We start from the raw sequence: 25,352 nt of genomic DNA on the forward strand, positions 1-25,352 counted from the left end.
CCAATCCAACCAACAGAAGGAACCAGGTATTCTACCTCTCACTGGTAGCCAGCCATGTAAAAAGAAGAAACTTGACATTTAAGGGAGAAAGAGAAAAACCCTTTGTGAATAGAGGTTCATATCACCAGGGCTTTGGCTCTGTTAGCACTCCTGAGAGAACACAACTGTCATTTATCAGTTTCATGGTTTCACATATTACTTTGTTGGGCAGCTGATATAATCCTAGGTTTAAATCCCGCATGGTTTAAAATGGCTTGGTAAGTTTAGGTAGGTTTGCTCGGGGATACACACGTTCCTCCGCAGATACAATGCATTCCAGCCTTTTACCATGGTTCGTGTGTATGATGGGTAAAGAATGATATGAAAGCTGCCACCCACCTTGATTCTTGTCATCTGGGTCAGGGTCCGATTTCAGTCTTTTCACACTGTTTCCACTCTCTGAACTGTAACAAACAAACAAAAAAAATACGTGATTTGAGCTCGGTCAAATCTTAGGGATCAAAGCTTTGGGAATCAGGAGCTCCAAAAACCATTTTATATGGGTTTTAGGTAGCCTCAAGGAGCTGAGATGATCTGAAAAGTCTTCATTTCAGCTTCTTAACCTCCTTCCAATTATATATATATTTTTCCAATTATATATTTTTTAATTTTTTTTTAATTCAAGGACAATTGCTTTAGAGAACAATTAAATTCTTGTTATAAAGAATTTAAACCTCTGACCAATTCAAGGGGTGAAGTATTATATCCTCAAGTATCACTTAAAAGTCAGATTCTTTATTGTCATCATTCATCTTGGTTAGAACTACAGATCGATTTCAAGAATATCTGGACATGTTTATAAATGACAAAAATGTAGTTATTAAAGACTAAAGGAAGTATCTTTAGTGACATGCTAGAGAGTCTGAACGTCACCCAAAATACCTTCACTAAAAGATTATCTAAAGAATGTACTTCTCTCACCATGCGGCTCAGAAAATGCACAATGTTCTCCAGGTCTACCATTACTACTAATATATGTAACGTTTGTAAATTTGTACCTATTAAACAATTTAGGACAGTGAGAAAAAAAAAAGAATGCAATTCAAAGAGGTGGAAAATGGTCCTAGAAGGAAGGCCTTAATCCCAAAAGGAAGAGATGGTGAACAAAGACACTGGCCAATACAAATCTAAATAAACATTTATATTTAGATGTCTATATAAAAAACAACATCTAATTTGTGGCATTAAACATGACCATACTAAAGTCCTGGACAGCGTGTAAGGAAGCAAGGAGGTTATTGTGGCTAAAAGTTCTAGGATCTATGGATACTTCTGTGGGCAAGTAAGACAGGTATTCACTCTATGGTTTTGCTAAGTATTCCTGATAAATTGCCAACTTAAGGCACAAAAGAACAGAAACAGAATACATAAATCCACACTAATAGAAAGAAAAAAAGAATTAAAAATTTTACAATTATAATCAAAAATTTTAATAAAAAGAATATAAGGAAAAGAGTTTTCAAGTAAAAAGACAAATAACATTAGATAGTAGAAACTGCAGAGCTCCTTGGTGGTCTAGTGGCTAGGATTCCAGGCTTTCACTGCCATGGTCCATATTTAATCCCTGGTCTGGGAACTGAGATCCTGCAAGTCACGTGGGATGACCAAAAAATTAATTTTAGAAAAGATAGCAGAAACTATACAAAAAAACCCTAAGTCCAAGCCTACCTTTAAAGAGAGTTTAACAGATGATTTCAAGTCAGCTATTTATGATTAACTAAAAACTTAACAGAAGCAAAACAAACAACTTATGACCTAGGAAGATTTACAGTAAAGGAATGGAAAAAGAGTCAGCATAGCTAATACTAACCCAAAGAAGGCTGGAGCACCTATATTAAGAAAACAGACTTTAAAACCAAAAGTATTACAAGGGATAAGAAGGTTAGTTTATAATGAAACAAAGTTTAAATCACTACAAAGAAATAACAATCCCAAACATCTATGCTTCTAATTAAAGAGCTTAAAAATATATTCAATAGAATCTGAAGAAAAATCAAATCATTACAATAATGGGAGATTTCAAAATACCCCCCTCAAGTACTAATAAAACAAGCAGACAAATACTAAAGACACAGAAGATTTGACAATACAATCCACAAGTTTGTTTTGTTGCACCTACATACGACCCAGAACAATCACATAACACAAATTCTCCTTAACTTGGAACATACACAAAAATTAATCTCGGGAAAAGGTCACAAAGCAAATCTAAGTAGTTTCAAAAAAATTAGTACATATAAACCACAATGCAAAAAGGCAGAAATTGGCTGGATGCCATCACTGACTCCATGGACAAGAGTTTCGGTAAACTCCAGGAGTTGGTGGTGGACAGGGAGGCCTGGTGTGCTGCAATTCATGGAGTCGCAAAGAATCAGACACGACTGAGCGACTGAACTGAACTGAAAGACTCATTGGAAAAGACCCTGATGCCAGGAAAGATTGAGGGCAGGAGGAGAAGGGGACAACAGAGGATGAGATGGTTGGTGAACTGAACTGAAAGACTCATTGGAAAAGACCCTGATGCCAGGGAAGATTGAGGGCAGGAGGAGAAGGGGACAACAGAGGATGAGATGGTTGGATGACATCATCGACTCGATGGACATGGGTTTGGGTGGATTCCGGGAGTTGGTGATAGACAGGGAGGCTTGGCGTGCTGTGATTCATGGGGTCGTAAAGAGTCAGACACGACTGAGCGACTGAAGTGAAACCACAATGCAATTAAGGAAGAAATTGATAACAAAAGATTATATTTCAGAGACTCCAGGCCATCACTGATTACAAGGTATTAAAATGTGGGGGGAAGAAGGTTCATCTTAGAATCAATGAAATACGGTTAAGTTACCTCAGTATCTTGGTATATCTCAGTGTATCCCAGTAGTGATGGACAGGGAAGCCTGGCGTGCTGCGGTTCATGGGGTCGCAAAGAGTCGGACACGACTGAGCTACTTCCTGAATTGAAGTGAACTACCTCAGTATGTTTGGAAATTTTTTAAAATGTCTTTAAGTCATGAGTCAAGAAAGAAATCAAAATGGATATTTTAAAATACTTACTTGGAAACAAAATTGTACACAATGAAAGGTGAGGAAAAACTATAGCTTTAGATGCCTATAACTGAAAAGGAGCTGAAAATTAATTAAGTTTCATATCTGACAGTTGTTTGTAACAGAAATAATAAAAGTATAAGCTTGAGAAAGTAAAGAATATTTCAAAGAAAGAATGTAGAAGATATTAAAGAGCAAAAATAAAAAGAACTAAATCCAAAAGGCCTTTGAAAAGGCTAATAAAACAGAGACTACCTTCTCAAGAAAATAGTCAAAATAAGAATAAAAGTACAACTCATCAATATTTGGGGTGAAAAGGGGACAAGAGCAATTAGAAAAATAAAGAATACTGACAATCTAGCTAATGCATTTGAAAAAAGACAAAATGAACAAATTCCCAGAAAATACAACTAAAAAAACTGACTCAACGAGATCTGGAGAAAGGTAGATAGTCCTATAGTCACAAAATAAAGAGAGGGCCCAAAGTGATTTTACTGAGTTCTACAAAACCTTCACAAAAGAACACTATCTTATACAAACTGCTCTAGAAAACAGAAAAAGAAAGAACACTCCCTAAATCATTCTGTGAAGTTAGATTTAATTTTCACATCAAAATCAGATAAAGTGGGGGGAAAAAGTACAGGCCAGTCTCAATCATGATCAAAAATGCAACAACCTATACAAAACATTAGCAAACAAAATCCAGCAAAGTTTAAAAAAAGAGAAGAAAATATATCACTGCAAGTTGGGTTTATCACCAGGAATGCAACATCAGAAAAATCTATTTTTTCACTGTAACAGTAAAAAAGAAAATTTTATTTTATCAATTCAAAAGCAGGAAAAACCTGACAAGATTTAATAATTCATGGCTACAAAAAAAAAAAAACCCTCTTAAACTAGGAACAGAACTATAAATACCATCCTTAGCAGTGAAAAGTTATAAGCATTCAGTTTAAAATTAGAGATAAAACAAGGATGTGCACAGGAATTGTTCTAGTATTTTGCTGGTGGTCCCAACCAGCTCAATAAGAAAAAGGAATTAAAAGGTATAAGGAAAAAACTCATCATTTAGTGACTTTCTACATAGAAATTTCAGAGAGTCCACCAATAAATTATTATAGTTGATAAGAATTATCAGTAAAGTTAATAAAAGTTGGGTGGCTGGATACAAATATACTAAAATGCATTTTTATTTACCAGCAACAAAAAAATATAAAATACCTAGGAATAAATCTAATCAAAGACATGTACACCATCTTTGAAAAAAACAACAAAACTCTTAAGACTTTACTGAATGACTTTAACTAAAGGAAACAAACAAATGTAGATATAAACCATGAATAAAGGCTCAAAAACATAAAGATCTGATTTCTCCATAAATTTATCAAGCAATTTAATACCATTCCAATAAAAATCCCAATAGGGACAGTTAAAGAACTTAAAACTACATCTAAAATTTATATAGAAGAATGAAGTGGCCAAAAATAGACATGACATCCCTGAGAAGAATGTACCTTCTATCAAAAAGATAAGTTCTGAGAATATAATGTACATTATAATGAATATAGTTAATGATATACTATTGTATATTTGAAAGCTGCTAAGAGTAGATATTAGAAGTTCTCATCACAAGGAAAAAGTGTGTAACTATGTATGGTTGTGTAACTATGTATGGTTGTGTAACTATGTCAACTAGACTTATCGTGGCCATCATTTCACTATATATATATATATAAAATCAAATCATTATGTTGCATATTTGAAACTGTTATACATCAATTACATACCAGTTTTTTAAAACTGACCATCTTAAAATTGAATATATTTGACCATTTTAAAATTAAAAAGGTTAGCTTAAACTGTAGAAAAAAATGTTAAAAAAAAAAAAAAAGCCTGTGAATCAGTAAGAAAATTACAAATAACACAGTAAAAAAAAAAAAAGGCAATATAAATGAATAGATCTTTTAGGACAATGGGACACATGAATGGCAAACCAACATATAAAATGTCAACTACATTTGTTAACAGGGGAATGCAAATTAAGACCATAAGGAGATACTATTTTATAAATCACTTTTTTGCTATATCTGTGCTATCCCCTAGGGTAGCAACAAGCCATATGGAGTCATTTAACACTTTAAATGTGACTACTGTGGCTAGGGGACTGCATTTTAAATTTAATTTTAATTAATTTAACTTTACACAGCCACAGGTAGTCAGGGGCTATCATACTGGACACATAACTCTAGAGAAACATGCACACATGTACAAAGTTTGTCCACCAGCACCATGTGTCATAATTCAAACATTCAGTCACAGGAGAATGAACAAAGTTTGATATCTCAAATAATGCACTATTATACAGCAGTGAAAGTGAATGAATTACAGCTGCACATACACAAAACTGTCTTAGTCACAGAAACAATCTGAGCGAAAAGCCAAATTCACAGAAGATGGTGTACTGACAATGAAATCATTTTTAATAAAGTTCAAAAATAAGCAAGTTATTATATGGTTCATGGATACCTATATAGGAAGCAAAAAAAGAACCCTACTAAGAAAGACTAAAGAATGCTGAACTAGACTTAGGAAAGTGGTGTGAGGTGACAAGGCAGGGAGACAGAATGGGGAAGAGCACAGAGGCAGACTCGGTATCACTAATGCTCTAGGTCTTAAGATGAGTGAGGGGTTCACAGGCTCTTGTTTTATTACTATGCTTGCTTCCCCGGTGGCTCAGTCGGTAAAGTGTCTGCCTGCAATGCAGGAGACCTGGGTTTGATCCCTGGGTCGGGAAGATCCTCTGGAGAAGGAAATGGCAACCCACTCCAGTACTCTTGCCTGGACAATCGCATGCATGGAGGCTACAGTCCATGGGGTCGCAAAGAGTCAGACATGACTGAGCGACTTCTCTCTCTCTTCATACACACATCAGGCATCAGACTTTCACTGAGCATTAGAGTCATCCACGAACTTAGACTCCCAGACCTCACTCGATACTGAGCCAGCATCAGTGTGAGGCAATCCACAGGATTAACAAACTCCCAGGTGACTCTAATAAACCCAAAGCTGGGTAGATTAGGAACACCTGCCCCAGGAGAATCATTTACTACCTTGCTGCACAAAACAACAATAAAGGATATCTAATAAAAGGTGGTATATAAGGACTAGGAGGGGCTTCCCTGGTGGCTCAGATGGTAAAGACCTGGGTTTGATCCTGGGTTGGGAAGATCCCCTGGAGGAAGGCATGGAAACCCAAGTCAGTATTCTTGCCTGGAAAATCCCCATGGACAGGAGTCTGGCAGGTACAGCCCATGGGGTCGCAAAGAGCCTGACACAGCTGGGCGACTAAGCACAGCACAGCACAAGGACTAGGAGAGATACTCACAACACCCATTCTGCTAGAAGCAAGGCACTAGAGACACTGACGGACTACCTAGAGACCCCTCCTCTTGGTGCAGCCCAGTACAACCCACCCAAGTCCAAATCCCCAAGGATATTGGACCCGGCAAGCAACTTTATATAAAAAGTTGAAAGGAAAAAATCCATGGCTTGGGTAACTGGCCCTTTTCAGGCCTCTGATACGCCTCCCCTTTGCTGCTATGCCATGATGACATTTTTACATGTAAAAAATGTTGCGAGCAATGTTTCCAGGAAATTGTTCCAGCATTCAGTGTTTTACAAACCACAAAACTCCATCAAAGCACTTTCTTCAAAACATGTGGCTGGCTGCCAAAATACCATATTGATTTTCCTAACAGACTGCACTTCAGCTTAGTATCATTTTGCTTATAGTAGAGTTGGTCAAATTGAAATGACCAAATTTAATCACTTTGGTGTCATTTCAGGGTTTGAAAGGGGAGGAACAAACAACAGAGAACTTACCAAAACCTCTAGGAAGTGCTGCCACCCCGTATCAAACAAGCAGAGTTCCAGCCAGGTGTGTAACCCTATCCCAGCTGCCACCTTCTTACGGACCTCAGGGCCTTTGACCCAGCTCTTCTTGTCTGCCTATTAAAGCCGTCATAGTCCTATATAATCAGTCGCCTTTCTAATGTCTTCCTTAACTTCCCCAACACAAGTCACATATACCCACTCCAGGCAGTTATTTCTCCTCCCTGCTCTCATTCAGTTCAGTTCAGTCGCTCAGTCATGTCCGACTCTGCGACCCCGTGAATCGCAGCACGCCAGGCCTCCCTGTCCATCACCAACTCCCAGAGTTCACTCAAATTCATGTCCATCGAGTTGGTGATGCCATCCAGCCATCCCATCCTCTGTCGTCCCCTTCTCTTTCTGCCCCCAATCCCTCCCAGCATCAGAGTCTTTTCCAATGAGTCAAGTGTTCGCATGAGGTGGCCAAAGTACTGGAGTTTCAGCTTTAGCATCAGTCCTTCCAGTGAACACCCAGGACTGATCTCCTTTAGGATGGACTGGTTGGACCTCCTTGCAGTCCAAGGGACTCTCAAGAGTCTTCTCCAACACCACAATTCAAAAGCATCAATTCTTTGGTGCTCAGTTTTCTTCACAGTCCAACTCTCACATCCATACATGACCACTGGAAAAACCAGTCTTGACTAGATGGACCTTTGTTGGCAAAGTAATGTCTCTGCTTTTTAATATGCTATCCTCCCTGCTCTCATTACACCCTATATAAATCCTTCCACAGAACTTGCTACCTTGTTTGCCTAGAAACACAGATGCTCAAATGTTGAATTCCACCTCTCCTGTTACTTTTTGACTTTGGACAAAGGTTCTCAACCTCTGAGATTCTCAGTCTCTGTACTTCATAGAGGAATAAAATATCACCTGCACCAAAAGTACTTAAGTGTCTAATGAAGAGTGGTTATCATGTTGAATGAACAGAGACAACAAGGTCAAAGGTGTCAGAAAACACCAAATCTGACAGGGGAGCGAGGGAGGGCCACAAGGAACTTCACCAAGCCCTGTGCTTAGGTAACTCTGTTCTGACTACCATTACTCTGGCATCCTGGGGCACACAGTCAGAGGGAGATTAAAGTCGTGTGAATGCAGGCTGACCTCTTATGCTTCACAGCTCCTGCCAACAGCTTTGCCTGGGAGAACTTGTTCTTGGTTTCTATGGGTTTCACAGCTTTCTTCTCCACTTCCTTCTTGTTTTCTGAAGAAATTCCAACCTTGTTGAGATTACTGTGAGTTACAGGTTAAGGATCAAACTAAGTAAAAAGAAGGGCTATAGCAGGACAGTGATAAATCAAGACGAGCACTTCAGCTCTGCCATGGAATGTTTGGCCTACTTATTTAAAAAATGCCCTCCCCAGACTTTTCTTTCAGTCCAGTGTTTAGGACTCCATGTTTCCACTGCAGGGGGATAGATTCAATCCCTGGTTGGGGAACTAAGATTCCACATGCCAAGAAGCACTGCCAAAGGAAAAAAAAAAGCCCCCCCACCTTTATTCTGCCAGTCAAATCCAGCTGATTTAAAGAGAAATGAAGATGACTAGGAGGAAGATCTTTGGACACCTCATGCAAAGAGTTGACTCATTGGAAAAGACTCTGATGCCAGGAGAGATTGGGGGCAGGAGGAGAAGGGGACGACAGAGGATGAGATGGCTGGATGGCATCACGGACTCGATGGACGTGAGTCTGAGTGAACTCCGGGAGATGGTGATGGACAGGGAGGCCTGGCGTGCTGTGATTCATGGGGTCTCAAAGAGTCGGACACGACTGAGCGACTGAACTGAACTGAGGAGGAAGATGGCAAAGCAAGCCCAAAATAATACAGAGAAGCAATGTTTCTCCCTTTGATTCCCAAAGAAAATCCTGAGGATGACCAGAACACGTGCTATTACCAAAAACATGGCCAATATCATACTTGTTGGGGAAAACGAAGATCCTGAAGAATCCAACAGAAAAAAGTGTAGCTCCCCTGAATGCAGAAAAATTATTTGATTTCCCTCTAAGGATAAAATAAAATTTTGCAGAGTGTCCTATGACTATCAGTAGCATTCAGCTTTAGATATTATGAAGACTAACTCCTATTCTGTGGATGTAAGACATCAGAATCATCTTAAGGCTCATTTAAAAAACAGGGTCCCTCCCCTGTCCCAAACCTACTTACTGAATGAGGACTTCCAAAGGCCCAGGAACCTGTATTAAACACTCTGAGGGTGATTTTAATGAGAAACCCCTGTGCATAGACAATACAACACAAGGACTGAAAAGCTGTTTAAAAGCATAAAACAACCAGTTCATTTGTTACATACTGTTTTCAAGTTTGATGTCAATCTATGGCTCCCAAGGTTTGTCAATTTCTTTTGTTCTCTTCACCAACTGCCTCCTCTCCTTCCCTTTCATGCTCTCTCACAACGTATTAGTCAATAAATAAGTACTGGAACATGGTGCAACTCCTTACTTAAGATGAGGTGGTACCTTGCGGGAACAACAGCGACATCTAGTGCTCAAGATATCCAAGACGTATGTATTATCAGTCCAGAGGAGTGGAGGTAGGACTACACGGTCTAAGCTATTCCTGTATGTTTGAACAATGAAAAAACTGGGTACCGGAAATTAGGAAATTTTAATTTCTAATTCTAGTGTCTAATTTTCAGGGGCTCAATTCTTGTGGGAACCAGTTATCTTAAACATTTGTAATATTCAATAGGGATTATACTTTATACTCAGCATTATTCTGAGTTTCATCTATTTATATTTGATGTTTTTAAGGTAATCATGGAAACTGATATGTTAATACTAAATGTTCATTTTTTTAAGAATAAAAATGAAATAGAAATTTCATCTTTTTAGTACAGAATATCAAAATCCATGAGCATGCTGTGATTTTTACCTACAACTCCACCATAAAGGATAGAAACTTTCAAGTACAACAGAAAAAATTTAACAAAATCACACATTTATAATACCAAGACAAAGATAAAAACCAACATTTAACTTTTTATTCTTCTTAAGTGAAGAAAAGCTCTCAACCTCTTTTTTGGTGGGCAGGTAGGGAGGTGTTAATATTTTTGATCCACATCCAAGGCCCAAGCCCTTTTTCCCCCTTAAGACCCTCTCCCCCTAAAATGTTTTAAATATACAAATACATTTCAAAGTCTCAAGGAATAGACTACACGAAGCAGTTTTTAAAAGGTCACATCGTATTTGAACACACATATTAATAAATAGTGTTCTAACCTAAAGAAAACAAAAGTTCTGTTTATACTGGCACAAACTGCAGCTTACTTGTATTCACAAGTATCACATTATGAAATATATCTTATACCAACCAAGCAACACCAAGAACCATCTCCTGATTTAGAGCTTTAATAAACAGATGTCTAAACCTCAATTCCTACCTCAACATGTCTCTGGCTACATGCATGCTTGGGATTAGTCCATTATACATCAGTGGGTTGGAAGGCTTTGTTTCAGTTTTTCTAGACAGAACTTTCTAAGTCTCCAATAAAAGCCACTAATTACCCTGGAGCCTCCTCAATGTTGTACTGCAATGTTATCAGGACAGGAAAGTTTCTTTTGCCTCACAGCTGCCCTGTTCATCCTTCCCTTTGAACTGAAAACCCAAGGGCCTCTCATACTCATACCACACCAACAATACTCTCCAGAATGTGGCCTTGGGAGACACTGTCTTATTTGCTTGCCTGCCAAATTAAGCAAAAACAAGACGTAATTCAAGTGAAAATGTATTTTTTCCTTAGAGGTAAAAGCTGGATGCCTGAAACAATGCAGTACACATACCTGCCCATCGCTGCAAACATCAATGCATAATACCATCCTGGGGTCATGACACAATAGAGTGGGGGAAGGAAGCTTCAGAAGAATCAACCTCAATTCTACAGTTGGGATGGAGGTGTGATTTTTCTATCAAGTTCTATCTTAGTGTTATACCAGAATTCCACTTGGAAAACAGAGACTGGAAGCCATGTCTTTCACTACCTGTTCAGAGCACGTTTTGTGGCAGCATGTTGCTACCTTGTCTCAACCACCGTCAGTCACCTTGTCTTTAACCAAATTCCTGGCAATCTGTTCACATTTTCTCCTACATAACTCTTTAATGGGACCCACTGCACACACTCTGCAAAAAAAAAATACCAACTAGTGCATACACACTGGAGAAGGCAATGGCACCCCACTCCAGTACTCTTGCCTGGTAGGCTGCAGTCCATGGGGTCGCTAAGAGTCAGACACGACTGAGCGACTTCACTTTCACTTTCATGCATTGGAGAAGGAAATGGCAATCCACTCCGGTGTTCTTGCCTAGGGATGGGGGAGCCTGGTGGGCTGCCATCTATGGGGTCGCACAGAGTCGGACACGACTGAAGCGACTTAGCAGCAGCAGCAGCAGTGCATACACAGTCACAGCAACAATTTTAGAGGTAAAAAAGCCTGTTACCACACTAGTGAGGTTATTCAACATATAAGCTTGAAATACTCAAATAAGCTTTCTCACAGGAGGAAGTTGCTAAGGTGGCCTTTTTAACCTCTTCTATGAGTCATTCATTTATTTCTTCACACATATACTAAGAACCTACTATATACCAAGCACTGGAGAAATCAGTGGTGATCAAGTCTTTGTTCTTATGGTGCTTACTTTATATTCCAGCACTAAAGAGGCAAACAAACCTGTAAGTATATAAATTAAGATTTTCAGGTAGTGACATACTATTTTTAAAAATGACATTATAGTCAGTGATGGGGGTGGCTGCAACTTTAGATGGAGTGCTTAGGGAAGATCTCTATGAGGAAGGGAGCTGAGACCCAAGTGTCATGAAATGCAAGCCCTGTAAAATCTGAGGGCAGAGCATTCCAGGCTGAGGAAATAGCAAATACAAATGCCTTGAAATGGAATCACAGAGCTCAGTATGAGAAGAACATAAAGACAGGCAGTAAGCTGGAGTGTGGTAAACAAGAACAAGAGTAGTTCAAGATACAACAGGGAGGTGAGTTGGCCTAAATCATGCAGACCCTTGTAGGGCCTGATTAAGAATGCAGATTTTAAGTCTAAATGCAACAGGAAGCCACTAGTGTTTGAAACAGGAAAGTTATATGATCCCACATGTTTTCAAAAGTTCCCCAGACTATCATCTAGAGAATGGACTGGGAGGGAGAAGAGAAGCAGAGACAATTAGATGGTCACGTAGTCCAGAGAAGGTCTAAGACGACTGCGGTGGCAACAGAGACAGCAAGAGCTGGAAGATTTGGAGTACATTTTGGAGGTAGTTTGGCAGATACCAGAAAAAGAAGAGATTTGGAGGGAGGTAATGTAGTGAAGGTAGGAGTAGTGAGGCGTGGAACTGAGAATTTTGATTGAGCCAAGTTACATTTGGGATGCCTAGTAAGACGTGCACGTGGATGCCAGAAAAATAACAGTGAGCCAAAGCAAAGTCCTCTTGGCTGCTTTCCCTACCTCTCTGTGGAGACAGACCAGGCTGTATCTGTAGGGAAGGTCTGAGGACACAGGAGGGTTGCTAAAAATTTCCTTTAAAAAACCTAGAAGCCAGTTTCTCCCCTGGATGAGGTTTACTGCATCGCCCATCTGTTTCAGAGTCTAATCTCACAAGGCAAGAATACTGTGGTACTGACCATTAGGATTTAGGCCTTTAGTTAATCCTGAAGGATCTGGACTTTTGATTGCCAACAGACTCTTGCACGCAACATAACTCTACGTATCGCTGCCAGTTATTCAGCATCACAGGAACATCACAGTTGAAAGGGAACTAAAGATGACCAGGCAGAAGACCCTCATTTTATAATGAAAAAACTGAAATGCACAGATGCTGATGAGAAACTGACACCTTATAGATTCCTAGCAAAGTACAAAGGATATTCTGTATTCCTTCAGTTCTTTCAGTTCTTCTTCTCTTCGCTGTTTTTCTATTAGTTCTTGCTGCCGAGAAACCTCATCAAGGAAGTTGGTCTCATCTTCGTCTAAGCCTCTTACCATGTTTTCTGAGGAAATAATAAACAAGGAACTCTTAAAGCAGGCTAAAGGGAAAATATAGTCAAGATTTTTCCTTGTCCTATTTTTTAATAAACAGCAGATTGTTCAGGGGACTAGAAGAAAGAATTTGTAAACACCAAAGCTTTTGGATAGATAACATGGCATAAAATCAAAGCATCTCTCCCATTACTAAATGTTAGCATAAAATTAAAACGGGTATACTGAGTTCTAAGCAAAAATTTTTAATGTGGTCTAGATAGTAGAAAGCTATCTCTTTTCCACCAAATGAGCACCTAGAGACTAGATAATCAAGACAATTTCATGGCTGGTTAGAAAAAGTGTTGCACAAGGCAAAAGTGCACCAAAAAGGCCCCGCAGAGTCCCTCAGACGCTGTTTTTTCTGAAGCTTACTGAATTTGAACTGTTCTTCATACTCCTGCTGCTTCCTGTCTTTCTGTTCTTGTAGCCTTTCATACAGAGACCGAGGGTCATAAACCTCCTCTGGGCATTCTGAAAGAAAAGGGAGGGGGGAAAAATACATACTTTACAATCCGTTCATATTATTTTGGAATCACAAAGGATTTAAAGATACACTCAAGTCTCTGCATGATCTGAGGGCAAAGAACACAAAAATAGTACAAAGTTCACAGCTTCCCTCTAGACCTCAGACAGGAGCCAGCAGTTCTCAAAGCCAATGAGTGTGAACAGGGCCCATGGACTGAGACAGCTAAATGGATGAGGGATCCACCCAAAACAAACCCTGCATGGTAGCAGCACTCTCAGCTATTCAGATTCTGGAGCTGAATAGCTAGAAGACCAGTGGAATCTTCTGGAATAAAGTGTGGTAGAGTGGAAAGGGCATGGAGGTGCAGATCCTGGTCTGCTCTCAGGTATGGAGACCTTACATAGGTCCCTTCGCCCCCTCAGCCTCAGTTCTTCTACTCTAAAGTGATGTTAATAGCCTGCAGGGTTGTAAGGATTAAAGGTCTGTGAGCCTCTCTATACCTTCAGGATCTTCAGGTTTTCGAACTTTTTCCCATTCTTCTTGTCTCCTTTTGCGCCGTTCATCTAGCTCTGCCTCAGATACAAACCTCTTTTTGATAACAAGGTTACCGTCATCCCCTCCATCCATAATGGAACAGTCTAAAAAACAAACAAAATATTTCAAGTGAGAGCTGTAATTAAAATTCTGAAGAGAAACAAGGAGATTGACCTCTGTTTCCCCCAAGCAACGGACTACCTCAAAACTTCCTTCAGCCTTGAACTGAGAAATCCTCAAGTAGTTTAACTCATAAGTCACTGACAAAAGCACAGGATTACATTTTCTTAATGTATTATGTAGTTTTATCAACATCTATGTTTATCTACAAAATCAGCAAGAGGGCCTGGAAGGTGGTGAATGGTGGAGCTGAGAATCAGCTGAGGGCAAAAATTCATACTCTTACCCACTTAATCATACCCCTCCCCAGAAACCAGGAATCTTCCTTAAGAAGGAGGACATGTCAATTTCAGCTTTCTTCTTATATCAAATTCCAGTGCTGAGAATGTTCATGGAACATCTTCCTCTAGTGAAGACGAAAATGGAAATGGAGGAAATAAATCCAAACATGCAGAACAAAAGAATAGTCTTTGCCTACTGTTGAAGTTTAGCACATCGTAACAACACAGAAAATTTTTAAATTTACTAGAAAGAAAACCAAATCAATGGACACAAGTTGTTGCTCCTACCTAAAGCCCACAACCCTGGACATTTCTGACTTAGCATTACTCAATGTCTCCAGCCAAAGGCCTATTACAGAGAGAATTGTTCCGTCTCTGTGACCATGACAAAAATTCCTCAAGTTTTGTAGAACGACCTCTTATGGAACAAGGGCCAACATTTTCTTAAATATTTCTGGCAGAGAAAACATCAAAGATGTAGAACTTTAAAGGATGGGAGAGACAACTTAGACCCTCACTGTCCTCTTTCTCGGCTGTAGCTCTCCTTTCTCATCCTATACTGGCTGTCTGGTTTCCTCCTCTTACCCTTATTTACTGGGAAATAATTCAGAATGTGATGGGTCCTCATAGCCCACCTCAAACAATTCTCCATCTGGCAAGAGAACCCACCATTCATACCCAGGAGATTTTCATCCAACCCATACTTTAAAACTGCGCTCCCTTCAGGCAGCTGACTCTCTAAGCAGATCTGACTAGCACGATAGCTATTCCTTAAACTGAGCTGAAATCTCTCTTCCTATAAATTCCACAGATAGGTTAAATACACTGGGACTACACAAAAGAAGCCAAATCCCTTTTTCAACACAACAATGCTTCAGCTGTTTGAAAACAACTCCCATTTTCCTCCTAATTTGTCATTTTTCTAGGTCAAGCATTCCAGTTCCTTTAATCTTATAAAAACATGAAAAAACTGTCTCAAAACAGTGAACTTAAACTGTTATGATTTAAACCTGGGAAAGCAATATTAGGATATGGTAATACAACTGGCATGCCATTGAATCCATCTCTTTACTCTTGTTACACTTGAAAAAATAAAAAATATATCAGTACTGAAAGAACTCTTCTTACAGTTCAAAATAAAAATCTTGAATCTTACATGCTTCCATCTAAGTAAGAATTCAGACTCAAGATTTATTCTTATAATGCAAAACTAAGGAAGTAAAGCCATTTATTTAATTTTCATAGCCTGTTGAGTTTTTGGATAAAGAAGAATTCATTTGACTTAAAAAAAAAAGAATTTGACTTTAAAAAACAATTCATTTGACTTTAAAAAAAAAATCCCTGAAACTCAAGGGTCAGAGCCTTTAAGATACATGTAAACAAAGGTTTGAATTTGAAATAGAAACTCTTAGAGAATAAGAATTTTCCCAACATTTATCAATTACTTTTGGAAAAAGATGAATTTATGGGATTCCAAGACATTCTTACTCTCCTTTTCATCTTTTTCTCAAGTGTTAGAACTGAACTTTCACCCAAAGAGTTTGGCCTGTGCTATTTCCCCGTCTTTCCCATGTAGCACTGAATCAAGAATCGCGGAAGGTCAATGGAAAAGAAAATCAGGCAGAAGCACGTTTAAAAAGGAAATTTAAAGACAATGGGTTCATAATTTGACAGAAAAAAATTCTAATTCTTTCAATGGGTTGGTTTCCTGAGAAAAGTCACACTGTCAAAACTAATGACCACTTGTAAAAATCTGTTCTTTAAACCTAACCCGACATTCCCTCATTCCCAAAATAAAGCTAGATGGCCATGCCTAATTATAAAACATTTCTGTGAATTTAAAAGGACCAACACTAAACACAGACTGCTTTATCCATCTCTTTTTTCAATTTGCACATCTCCTATAGGTCCTCATTCCCTGGCACTTCAACTACTATTCCCCTCTTGCCTGCAATGCCACCAATGGCCCTCTGGTTAATGAATTTTCTATATTAGGAGAGGTCAAAGGACAGAAAATGTTTATGAACACGTGGTCATACTCCTCAGTATGCTAGATAATACTCAGAATATTTCTTCTTCAGAAATATTCAAAACTTCCCTATTAATAAATACTGCCAAGAAGCCAGCTTAACTTCAGACACTTTTCATGACAACCTAATCTAATTCAACCAACATATAACATATACATTTTGTTGCAGTCTCCTTACAGGAGGGAAAACAGGTAATGATGAGTATAGATTCTGAGATCAAGAGACCTTGGTTCTGCCACTTGTAAATTGTATGATTTTGGGCAAGTCATTTAACTCATCTAAGGCTTAGTTTCCTAATCCATAGACTGCACTCATCAATGGCGACTGAGAGAGTACTGCACAACATAAAGCTTTTGTGAGATAAACTAGATAATTCATGGAAAGTACTTAGCACAGTGTTTGGGACCTGCTTAAAAATGCTTTAAAAAGTCTGTCATTATTGCAAAGAGCTATGCTGAGCTCTGGTTATGGGAGTGAGAGAAATATACTACCCTATGCTCAAGGAGTGTAGGAGAAATAAATCAGTGACATAAACAACCACGACAAGTGAAGTGGGAAAGAGACCAGATGAAACTGAGGGAAATCAGGAAAAGCTTCCATGTATACGTATTTGGTAATTCTATAATTCCCCTTTACCATAGTTATTTTATTGTTTTATTATTAATTCAAATTAAATAAACTCAACATCAGGCTGAATGCTGAACTCTGTGTCCAGCATTGTGCAAATTATATGGGGGTGCATAAAGAAAATAAACTTTAAAAAGCTAGTACTAGTTCCTAACAGGTAAACAGTGTATGTAATGAACTACCAAAGTAAACAGTACAGCTAAGAGGCAGTAATGAAGGGCACAAATAGGGATCAACCCTGTTTCCCAAACTGAAAACCTGGACATACACTTAAGACTCCTTTTTCCTTAGTCCCTTATATCCCACTAGTCACCAAGTTCTGTTGTTTCTACTTCACAATGGTCTCTCTTTAATTTATCCTTTCCTTTCTAATCTCTTCTTTTCAGGGCCTCATCTTGCACAAACTACTCTAAGAGCATTCTATTAAGACTTTCTGTTTCTCCTCTGGCACCCATTCCAGCTATTTCTAATTCCACTATAGCATTTATTCATTGTGTTTTATCACTTACGACTATTCCGACAGCTCTTTGTATCCACAGTGCTTATTAGCACAGTGTCTGGCATATATTAAGTATATAAGAAACACTTACTGGATAAACCAACCAGGAAGAGAATTTGAAGAATTTAAGCAGAGAGGAATGTTCTTACATATTCTTAGATACTGTCCAATGTAAATTATAGAAAATAATAGTCATCAAATAAGCAATCACTAACGTGTCTTTGTCCCACAGGGAATTCTATTCAAACATCATACAACTTGTACAATAGGAAACACAGGACCAAAGATTTCATCACCTTACTATATTAGATAACTGACATCTTCAAGAATAACTCTTGCTACTTTCCTTTTAATTTCAGCTAACTAAAAAAAATGCTCTCATACTAAAAATTTCTTAGACAAAGCATTTTTCTCTGACGAGTCCAACATTCATTAGCTGTTTATTTTGCAAAAGAAAGGTGATTTCTAACTTCAACTTATTTACCTTCTTCCAGAAGTAGAGAAATCAGAAACTAAAGTGTTTATTTCTAATTCCTACAGCTTACCTAAATTTTCACAAGTCTCTTATTTTCCTCCTTTGTTAGAATAATTAAAAACAAAACACAAATAAACAAAAGCCCAGGGGTCTGGGGATTTAGTAATAAAAATTCATTTAGGGATGAAGAAGATTTACATTGAGAATGCTTATTTTGTCCTTATTGTATTTAATTTTAGAAAGAATAACTGTGCCAACTTTTCTTTACTCTCATAGCATTTTTTATAGTGATTCAAGTTCAATTATCAAATTAAACATTACAGTATTTTTTAAAGGATTATATAAGTTTTTCAAATAGAGAATTCATGGAAATCCAAAACCATACCAAAATCACTTTGTCCCAACTTAAAAGTTTCAAACTGATGCAAATATTCAAATTCGCGTGACAGCCAAACAAACAATGTTCTTATATTTCAAGGTGAAATAAATGTTAAACACTGCACTACTGTGTTTGTACTGGAGATTGTAGTATTTAATTTCCAGTTTGGTGAGACAGAATGGGTTTATGCAAAGCATGCTATATAAATTTCAAGAAACAAAACTGCTCCCAAGATAACTGCCGTTGCTGACATGAAAATTATTCCATTTAGCTCATGCCATGGTGCACATGAATGAGATCTGGTTTCCTCTGGAACTGAATTTTGTGATGGCAGACTACTTAAGTGTTTACATCACTGGCCACCATACCCTCCTAACTTCTAACATTAGATACACTGTACTTGTAAAAATACACCAGGGCAGATCAGATCTCTGTGTCACAATGTTCTAACATTTCCCCAAAGGGAGCAAAAACAATAGGCCAATCCATGTTTTTTCTGTTAGTAAATATACTTAAGTATTGCTCTTCCAACATTATCCTGATGTTCAAGTCACATGAGATTTTAAAATGTAGGACAGAAATTAAGAGGAATTTGGCAAACTAAAAATCATTCTAGAAAAGACTGCTTTCTGGCCAGAAGGCACTTCTATCAAGCTACAGTAACTTAAGTCAAGCCAACTTTCCCTATAAAACTTCAGAGCATGACAACTACTAACAGAGAACAGTCTGTTAGCACTTATTACTAGAAAACGTAATTCTCACTCTTCTAACACTGAGGTTTATTTAACCTACTCCACTAGCAAAGACGACTGCTGCTACTGCTGCTGCTAAGTCGCTTTAGTCATGTCCGACTCTGTGTAACCCCATAGATGGCAGCCCACCAGGCTCCCCCGTCCCTGGGATTCTCCAGACAAGAACACTGGAGTGGGTTGCCATTTCCTTCTCCAATGCATGAAAGTGAAAAGGGAAAGTGAAGTCACTGAGTCGTGTCCAACTCTCAGCGACCCCATGGACTGCAGCCCACCAGGCTCCCCTGTCCATGGGATCCTCCAAGCAAGAGTACTGGAGTGGGGTGCCATTGCCTTCTCCAAGCAAAGAGGACTGAAAGAATCTAAAAATGAGGGCACAGCATTAGTAAATGCAATTCATATGTACAATGTTTACTATAAACAGCAACTTGAAGTAACCTCTTTTTGCAAGACATCTAGAAAACACATGCCATGTATTTTTCCACAGCATAAGAAGTTTCATCATATGTACAAATACCTTGAATTTATCTACTGATAGATACACTGGAAGAGAAAAAGATAATATTGGTTCCCTTAGCTGATCCTCAACTCCCCTCATCCATGCCTCTCAAGAGTATAAGCACTTCCCTCACTATATGTAATTCTAATATGAGCTATATTTTTTACACACAGTGATTCTTAAATGCGAACTATTTTATCTAAACTCAAAGGGAAAAAATAGCGTCTGTTTCAAAGCTGGAGAGAAATATGGCCATGTTGGAATTTTGCTACACTGGTATACCTATACCCAACATGCTGCTACTGCTAAGTCACTTCAGTCGTGTCCAACTCTGTGCGACCCCATAGACGGCAGCCCACCAGGCTTCCCCATCTCTGGGATTCTCCAGGCAAGAACACTGGAGTGGGTTGCCATTTCCTTCTCTAATGCGTGAAAGTGAAGTCGCTCAGTCGTGTCCGACCCTCAGCGACCCCATGGACTGCAGCCTACCAGGCTCCTCCGTCCAGGCAATTTTCCAGGCAAGAGTACTGGAGTGGGGTGCCATACCCAACATGGTGCCTCCCTAATAGATTTCCCAGGATAGCTTTGGCTACACATTATTTTACCATCTAGGTTGGCTTTTACTTCAGTCCAGTCGCTCATTCATGTCCAACTCTCTGCGACCCCATGGACTGTAGCACGCCAGGCTTCCCTGTCTATCACCAACTCCTGAAGTTTACTCAAACTCATGTTCATCGTGTAGGTGATGCCATCCAACCATTTCATCCTCTGTTGTCCCCTTCTCCTCCTGCCCTCAATCTTTCCCAGCATCAGGGTCATTTCCAATGAGTCAGTTCTTCCCATCAGGTCGCCAAACTACTGGAGTTTCAGCTTCAGCATCAGTCCTTCCAATGAATATTCAGGACTGATTTCCTTTAGGATGGACTGGTTGGATCTCCTTGCAGTCCAAGGGACTTGCAAGAGTCTTCTCCAACATCACAGTTCAAAAGCATCCATTCTTCAGCGCTCAGCTTTCTTTATAGTCCAACTCTCACACCCATACATGACTACTGGAAAAACCATAGCTTTGACTAGATGGACCTTTGTTGGCAAAATAATTAACATGCTGTCTAGGTTGGTCATAACTTTTCTTCCAGCGAGCAAGCATCTTTTAATTTCACAGCTGCAGTCACCCTCTGCAGTGATTTCGGAGCCCCCCAAAATAAAGTCTCTCATTGTTTCCATTTTTTCCCCATCTATTAGACACAAAGTAATGAGACCAGATGCCATGATCTTAGTTTTCTGAATGTTGAGTCTTAAGCCAATTTTTTCACTCTCTTCTTTCACTTTCATCAAGAGACTCTTTAGTTCTTTGCTTCCTGCCATAAGGGTGGTGTCATCTGCATATCTCGAGGTTATTATTATTTTTCCCAGTAATCCTGATTCCAGCTTGTGCTTCATCCAGCCTGGCATTTCGCATGATGTTCTCTGCATGTAAGTTAAATAAGCAGGGTGACAATATGCAGCCTTGATGTGTACCCCTTTCCTGATTTGGAACCAGTCTGTTGTTTCATGTCCAGTTCTAACTGTTGTTTCTTGACCTGCATACAGATTTCTCAGGAGGCAGGTAAGGCGGTCTAGTATTCCCGTCTCTTTAAGAATTTTCCACAGTTTGATGTGAGGATAGCTTTGACTACACACTATTTGAGTTTGGAACCTAACCCACACTAAATTATACTCTCTCTCACCCCCACCTTCCAAGCTTTATGGATCTCCTCTCCAAAACCAAATTAAGAAAAAAAAAAAAAAGGACTTTACACTACACCAAACATACAAGGCCCACTCATTCAGTTGTATTTTTGAAGTAAATCTTTACAGGGAACATATGTGCAAGACAGGGCTTCCCAGGTGGCTCAGTAGTAAAGAATCCGCTTGCCAATGCAAGACTTGCAGGAGATGTGGGTTCGATCCCTGGGTAGAGAAGGTTCCCTAGAGTAGGAAAAGGCAACCCACTCCAGTATTCTTGCCTGGAAAACTCCATGGACAGAGAAGCCTGCTAAGCTATAGTCCATGGGGTCGCAAATACTCGGACACAATCAAGCAGCAATAACATTATGTGCAAGTCACAGTGCTAGGTACTTAACTCGCACTACTTTTTAGCAAATAAGGAATTTGAATTCAAAAGAAGAGATAAGGTAAGTACAGGAGCAATTTAAGGAAATGGAGAATGAGAGTAAATGCTCTAAGAGAAAAGAAATTAAGCACTAAGGAGTTCAGAAAAGGAAGACTAGAAAAAGCACTGGGGAAGCTTAATTTTGATAGCAGCTACAACACTGCTCCAATACTTTGGCCACCTGATGTGAAGAGCCAATTCATCGGAAAAGACCCTGATGCTGGGAAAGACTGAAGGCAGGAGGAGAAAGGGACAACAGAGGATGAGATGGTTGAATGGCACCACCGACTCAATGGACATGAGTTTGAGCAGGCTCTGGGAGATGGTGAAGGACAGGGAAGCCTGGCATGCTGCAGTCCAAGGGGTCACATAGAGTCAGATATGAGTAGGCAACTGAATAACAAGGATGCTGCCCTGTGAAAGGTGGTGGAAGTTTTAGATAGGTGAAGAAAAATAACCTTTAACTCAAAGTTGCCTGAAAGACAAATTTCACTCCTAAAATCAAAGGGGGCTTCCATTTCCACAAAATAGCAAGCTAGGTAATTGAGACCAATCCCTCACTTCTGCAACAAATTAAACTGGAAGAAGTTTTTTAAAATAATTCTTAAACAAATAGAAAAGCTAACAAGACTGTAAGGAATTCGGCAAAAACCCAAAACAAGGTGAAAAGCAGAAACCGAGCCCAATATTCAAACTGGTTTTCATCCTGAGGATTTCTCTGATCTTGAAAGCTACTGTTTTGGTGCCCTTGGGAAGTAAAAGTCAAAAGCAGAGAACCCAGGTAGGGTGTGTGGGGTCTGATAACCACCTCCTTCTCCATCTTAATCTGGTACCCCAAAGAACTACAGCATCAGGTAAAGGTGAACTGGTAAGAAAAAAAGCAGGAATAATGGGCAACAGAAACAGACCAAAGGACATCCAGACAGTGGAATTAACACATACAGATTACAAAACAACTATGCTTACCATGTTTAAAGAAATAAAAACCAGGCCTCAAAATTAACAGCAGAGCATAAGAAACCGTTCAAGTGGCAAGGCACATTTGAAAAGAAAAAACAGAACTTCAGTGACTAAAACATGCAATAAATTAAAATCACAACAGATGAGTTTAGTAACAGATTAGAAATAATTTATGAGAGAATTCATAAAAAACAAATTATGCAGAATGCAGTATAGAAAAGTAAAAAGAGGAAAAGGCATAAAGAAGAGAGGGGGAAAGGTCTACATTAAATCAGTAAAGAAGGAAGATACACAACAGGGCAGAAACAGTACATGAGTATAAATGACTAAGAATTTTACAGAACTTATGAAAGACACTAATCCAAAAATTTAGACGTGTAATAGACACCAAACACACTGAACAGAAACAAATCCACAGTTGCATACATCATAAGGAAAATTCAGAAAACCAAAGACGAAATAAACTGTAAAACACATGCTACAGATAAAGTGAAACAGGTGGTATTTGAGAATGAAGACAGAGCACTGTTCAAAAGGAGATCAACAGTGAGCACACTGAAATTGCTTAATTTACCTGCCATGAAGATGTAATTACGCTGATTGAGTCTACAGCTGAACCATGCGTTTAAATCACTTTATTTACCAGATACATGGTTTTCAATTTCTGCAGCAGCAGCTTGATTCTAATCAAAACAGCAAGATTCTTAAACGGGAACGACTGCTAACCAGGTAAAAGGTATTGATATAACTGTTACAACCACGAAGAATTTCCTCATGAGGGAAAGGCACCAAGACCCCTCTGAGAAAGATAACTGGGCAGCCTCAGCTTTCAGACCCTTACAAACTGTTCATCTCAAGCTCTATTTTTAAGACTGTAAAAGCTGCCTTTATCTCTACTCAATTCCTTGTATCAAAAAGGAGTCTACACACTAATTCCTTTCAAGGCGTTCAGAAGCAGTGCTTTCCAAACCATTTTTATGAGGTCCTTGTTAACACACCAATAAGGCAAACAGCTGAATTATCAACGAATCTTACCCAACAGCTGGTACACAAGAGGTCACTGGGAATTCTGACCGGCAGACCTGCACTTGACTTCCTCGGTCCCACTCAAGACCTGAGTCGGACTAGCTGGGGTGGAGGGTCCGAGAATCTGCATTTTAAAAGGGCCACAGAAGCTCTTGTTTTCTGCTAGTTTCAAAACCAGTGCTAAGAAGGAATAGGTCTCCACCTTTACCGCGATGCGCTCCGGCTTTCACCTGGGCCAGCAGCTCTCAAGACCCTTCAACCCTCAGTTAAGTTTTCTGCAAGACGAACACGCCAGTTTGATTTCCTTTACAAGAAAGTGCACTGAGCACAGAGACTGGTACATGGAACATAATTAATGTTTCCATCCTAAACTAATTGACTCAGAAACTCGCAACCAGGCAGGCACCCCCACACCTCCGGAGTAGCCTGGAGCCGTTCCAAGACCTCTGAGATAGAGCCCACTCCTCGCTGGAAGCCTGCCACCTGGCAGAAAACGAAGAGGGGAGCCGACAAGAGCCCCAGAGCCCCAGGACCGCGTGAAAGAGTCGGCATCCTCCTCCACAGGACCTGGAGGCGTTCCCGCGGGCTCCCTTGGCTTCCCTCAGGCTGCGCCCCACAAGCCCCTGTCTCTGGTGACTCAGAACCCTGGGCGAGAGCGCAGACTAAGGGCAGGCCTGGCCCTAAACTTCACGTCAGACGCAGCCCCCCACCTCCTCAGCGAGGACGCTGGCGCCCTGGTCTCGCTGCCTGGCCAGGGCCCAGGCCGCACTCACCTACCAGCGTGCAGGAGGCGAGACCTCCTCACCTCGGCGGCGCCCACCCCAAACTGCCACCGCAAACGCCGCTCGCTCTTAAGAAAAAATAAAAAGAAGGAAAACAGAAAGAATGAAAGCAGGAAAACAGCCTTTGCTTTGGTATTTCTTTCTACCCTTCAGGGCTTCCTTTTCCTCACCGCCACAACAAAGTTCCGCCCCTCTTCCGGCGGTGTAACCCAATCCGTACCTCCCTTCCTCCCGTGGAGCCAGATGGAAATCCGGTGCCTTGAAAGCTAGCGGGAGAGATTTGATTGGGCCATTCACACTTCAGCAAGGGGATTGGCCAGCTCCCTCAAGGAGGGCGGGCCGAGTCGTGTTGTCACGTGATGTGTTTCCTGAAAGTTGATTGGATGTGAGGAAGAGGGCTTGCCACCGAGGAAGAGGCGTTTCCTAGGGGACTGAGGGAGGGCCGGGGCGGTACGAAGCGGGGGGTGGGCCCAGCACGTAATGGCAGCGCCGTGGCCTCGCGTCCATCTTTACCGCTCTCTTGGACCTGTCACAAAGGAGTCGCGCCGCAGCCGCCGCCGCCCCCTCCCTCGAGTGCGCCCGAGAGCTGGAGAAAGTCAGTGCCGCAGCCCAGCCGGGAAGCCCCTAGGAACGCGAAGCGGGGGGAGTCCCAGGGCTGGGGACGTCCGTGAGGGAGGGGAACAGCCGCCTGAATCTGCGGCGGCGAGACAGGACTGGGCTGG

At 40.2% G+C, this 25,352-nt stretch overlaps 2 protein-coding genes across 6 annotated transcripts in view; one reads left to right on the top strand and one right to left on the bottom strand.

The window, feature by feature from the left end:
* The window catches only part of PSME3IP1 (proteasome activator subunit 3 interacting protein 1), a 38,632-nt gene extending 13,823 nt beyond the window's left edge, over positions 1 to 24,809 (bottom strand). Inside the window, exons 1-6 of one of the 5 annotated variants that reach the window (XM_068992618.1) lie at positions 24,801 to 24,809; positions 14,018 to 14,155; positions 13,424 to 13,522; positions 12,898 to 13,020; positions 8,116 to 8,245; positions 379 to 443 (exon numbers count right to left, since the gene is read on the bottom strand). In XM_068992618.1, the coding sequence (XP_068848719.1) occupies positions 379 to 443; positions 8,116 to 8,245; positions 12,898 to 13,020; positions 13,424 to 13,522; positions 14,018 to 14,144 (544 nt within the window). In that variant the 5' untranslated portion in view covers positions 14,145 to 14,155; positions 24,801 to 24,809. The other 4 variants (XM_068992617.1, XM_068992619.1, XM_068992616.1 and 1 more) reach the window with 4 other exon arrangements.
* Positions 24,810 to 25,137: 328 nt separating this feature from the next.
* The window catches only part of RSPRY1 (ring finger and SPRY domain containing 1), a 39,437-nt gene continuing 39,222 nt past the window's right edge, over positions 25,138 to 25,352 (top strand). Inside the window, exon 1 of the mRNA XM_068991988.1 lies at positions 25,138 to 25,225. The gene's annotated coding sequence lies outside the window, so the exon portion shown is untranslated. The remainder of the gene's footprint in view (positions 25,226 to 25,352) is intronic.

The sequence above is a fragment of the Capricornis sumatraensis genome, chromosome 20 (assembly GCF_032405125.1).
Source record: "Capricornis sumatraensis isolate serow.1 chromosome 20, serow.2, whole genome shotgun sequence".
In the NCBI taxonomy this organism is placed as follows: Eukaryota; Metazoa; Chordata; class Mammalia; order Artiodactyla; family Bovidae; genus Capricornis; species Capricornis sumatraensis.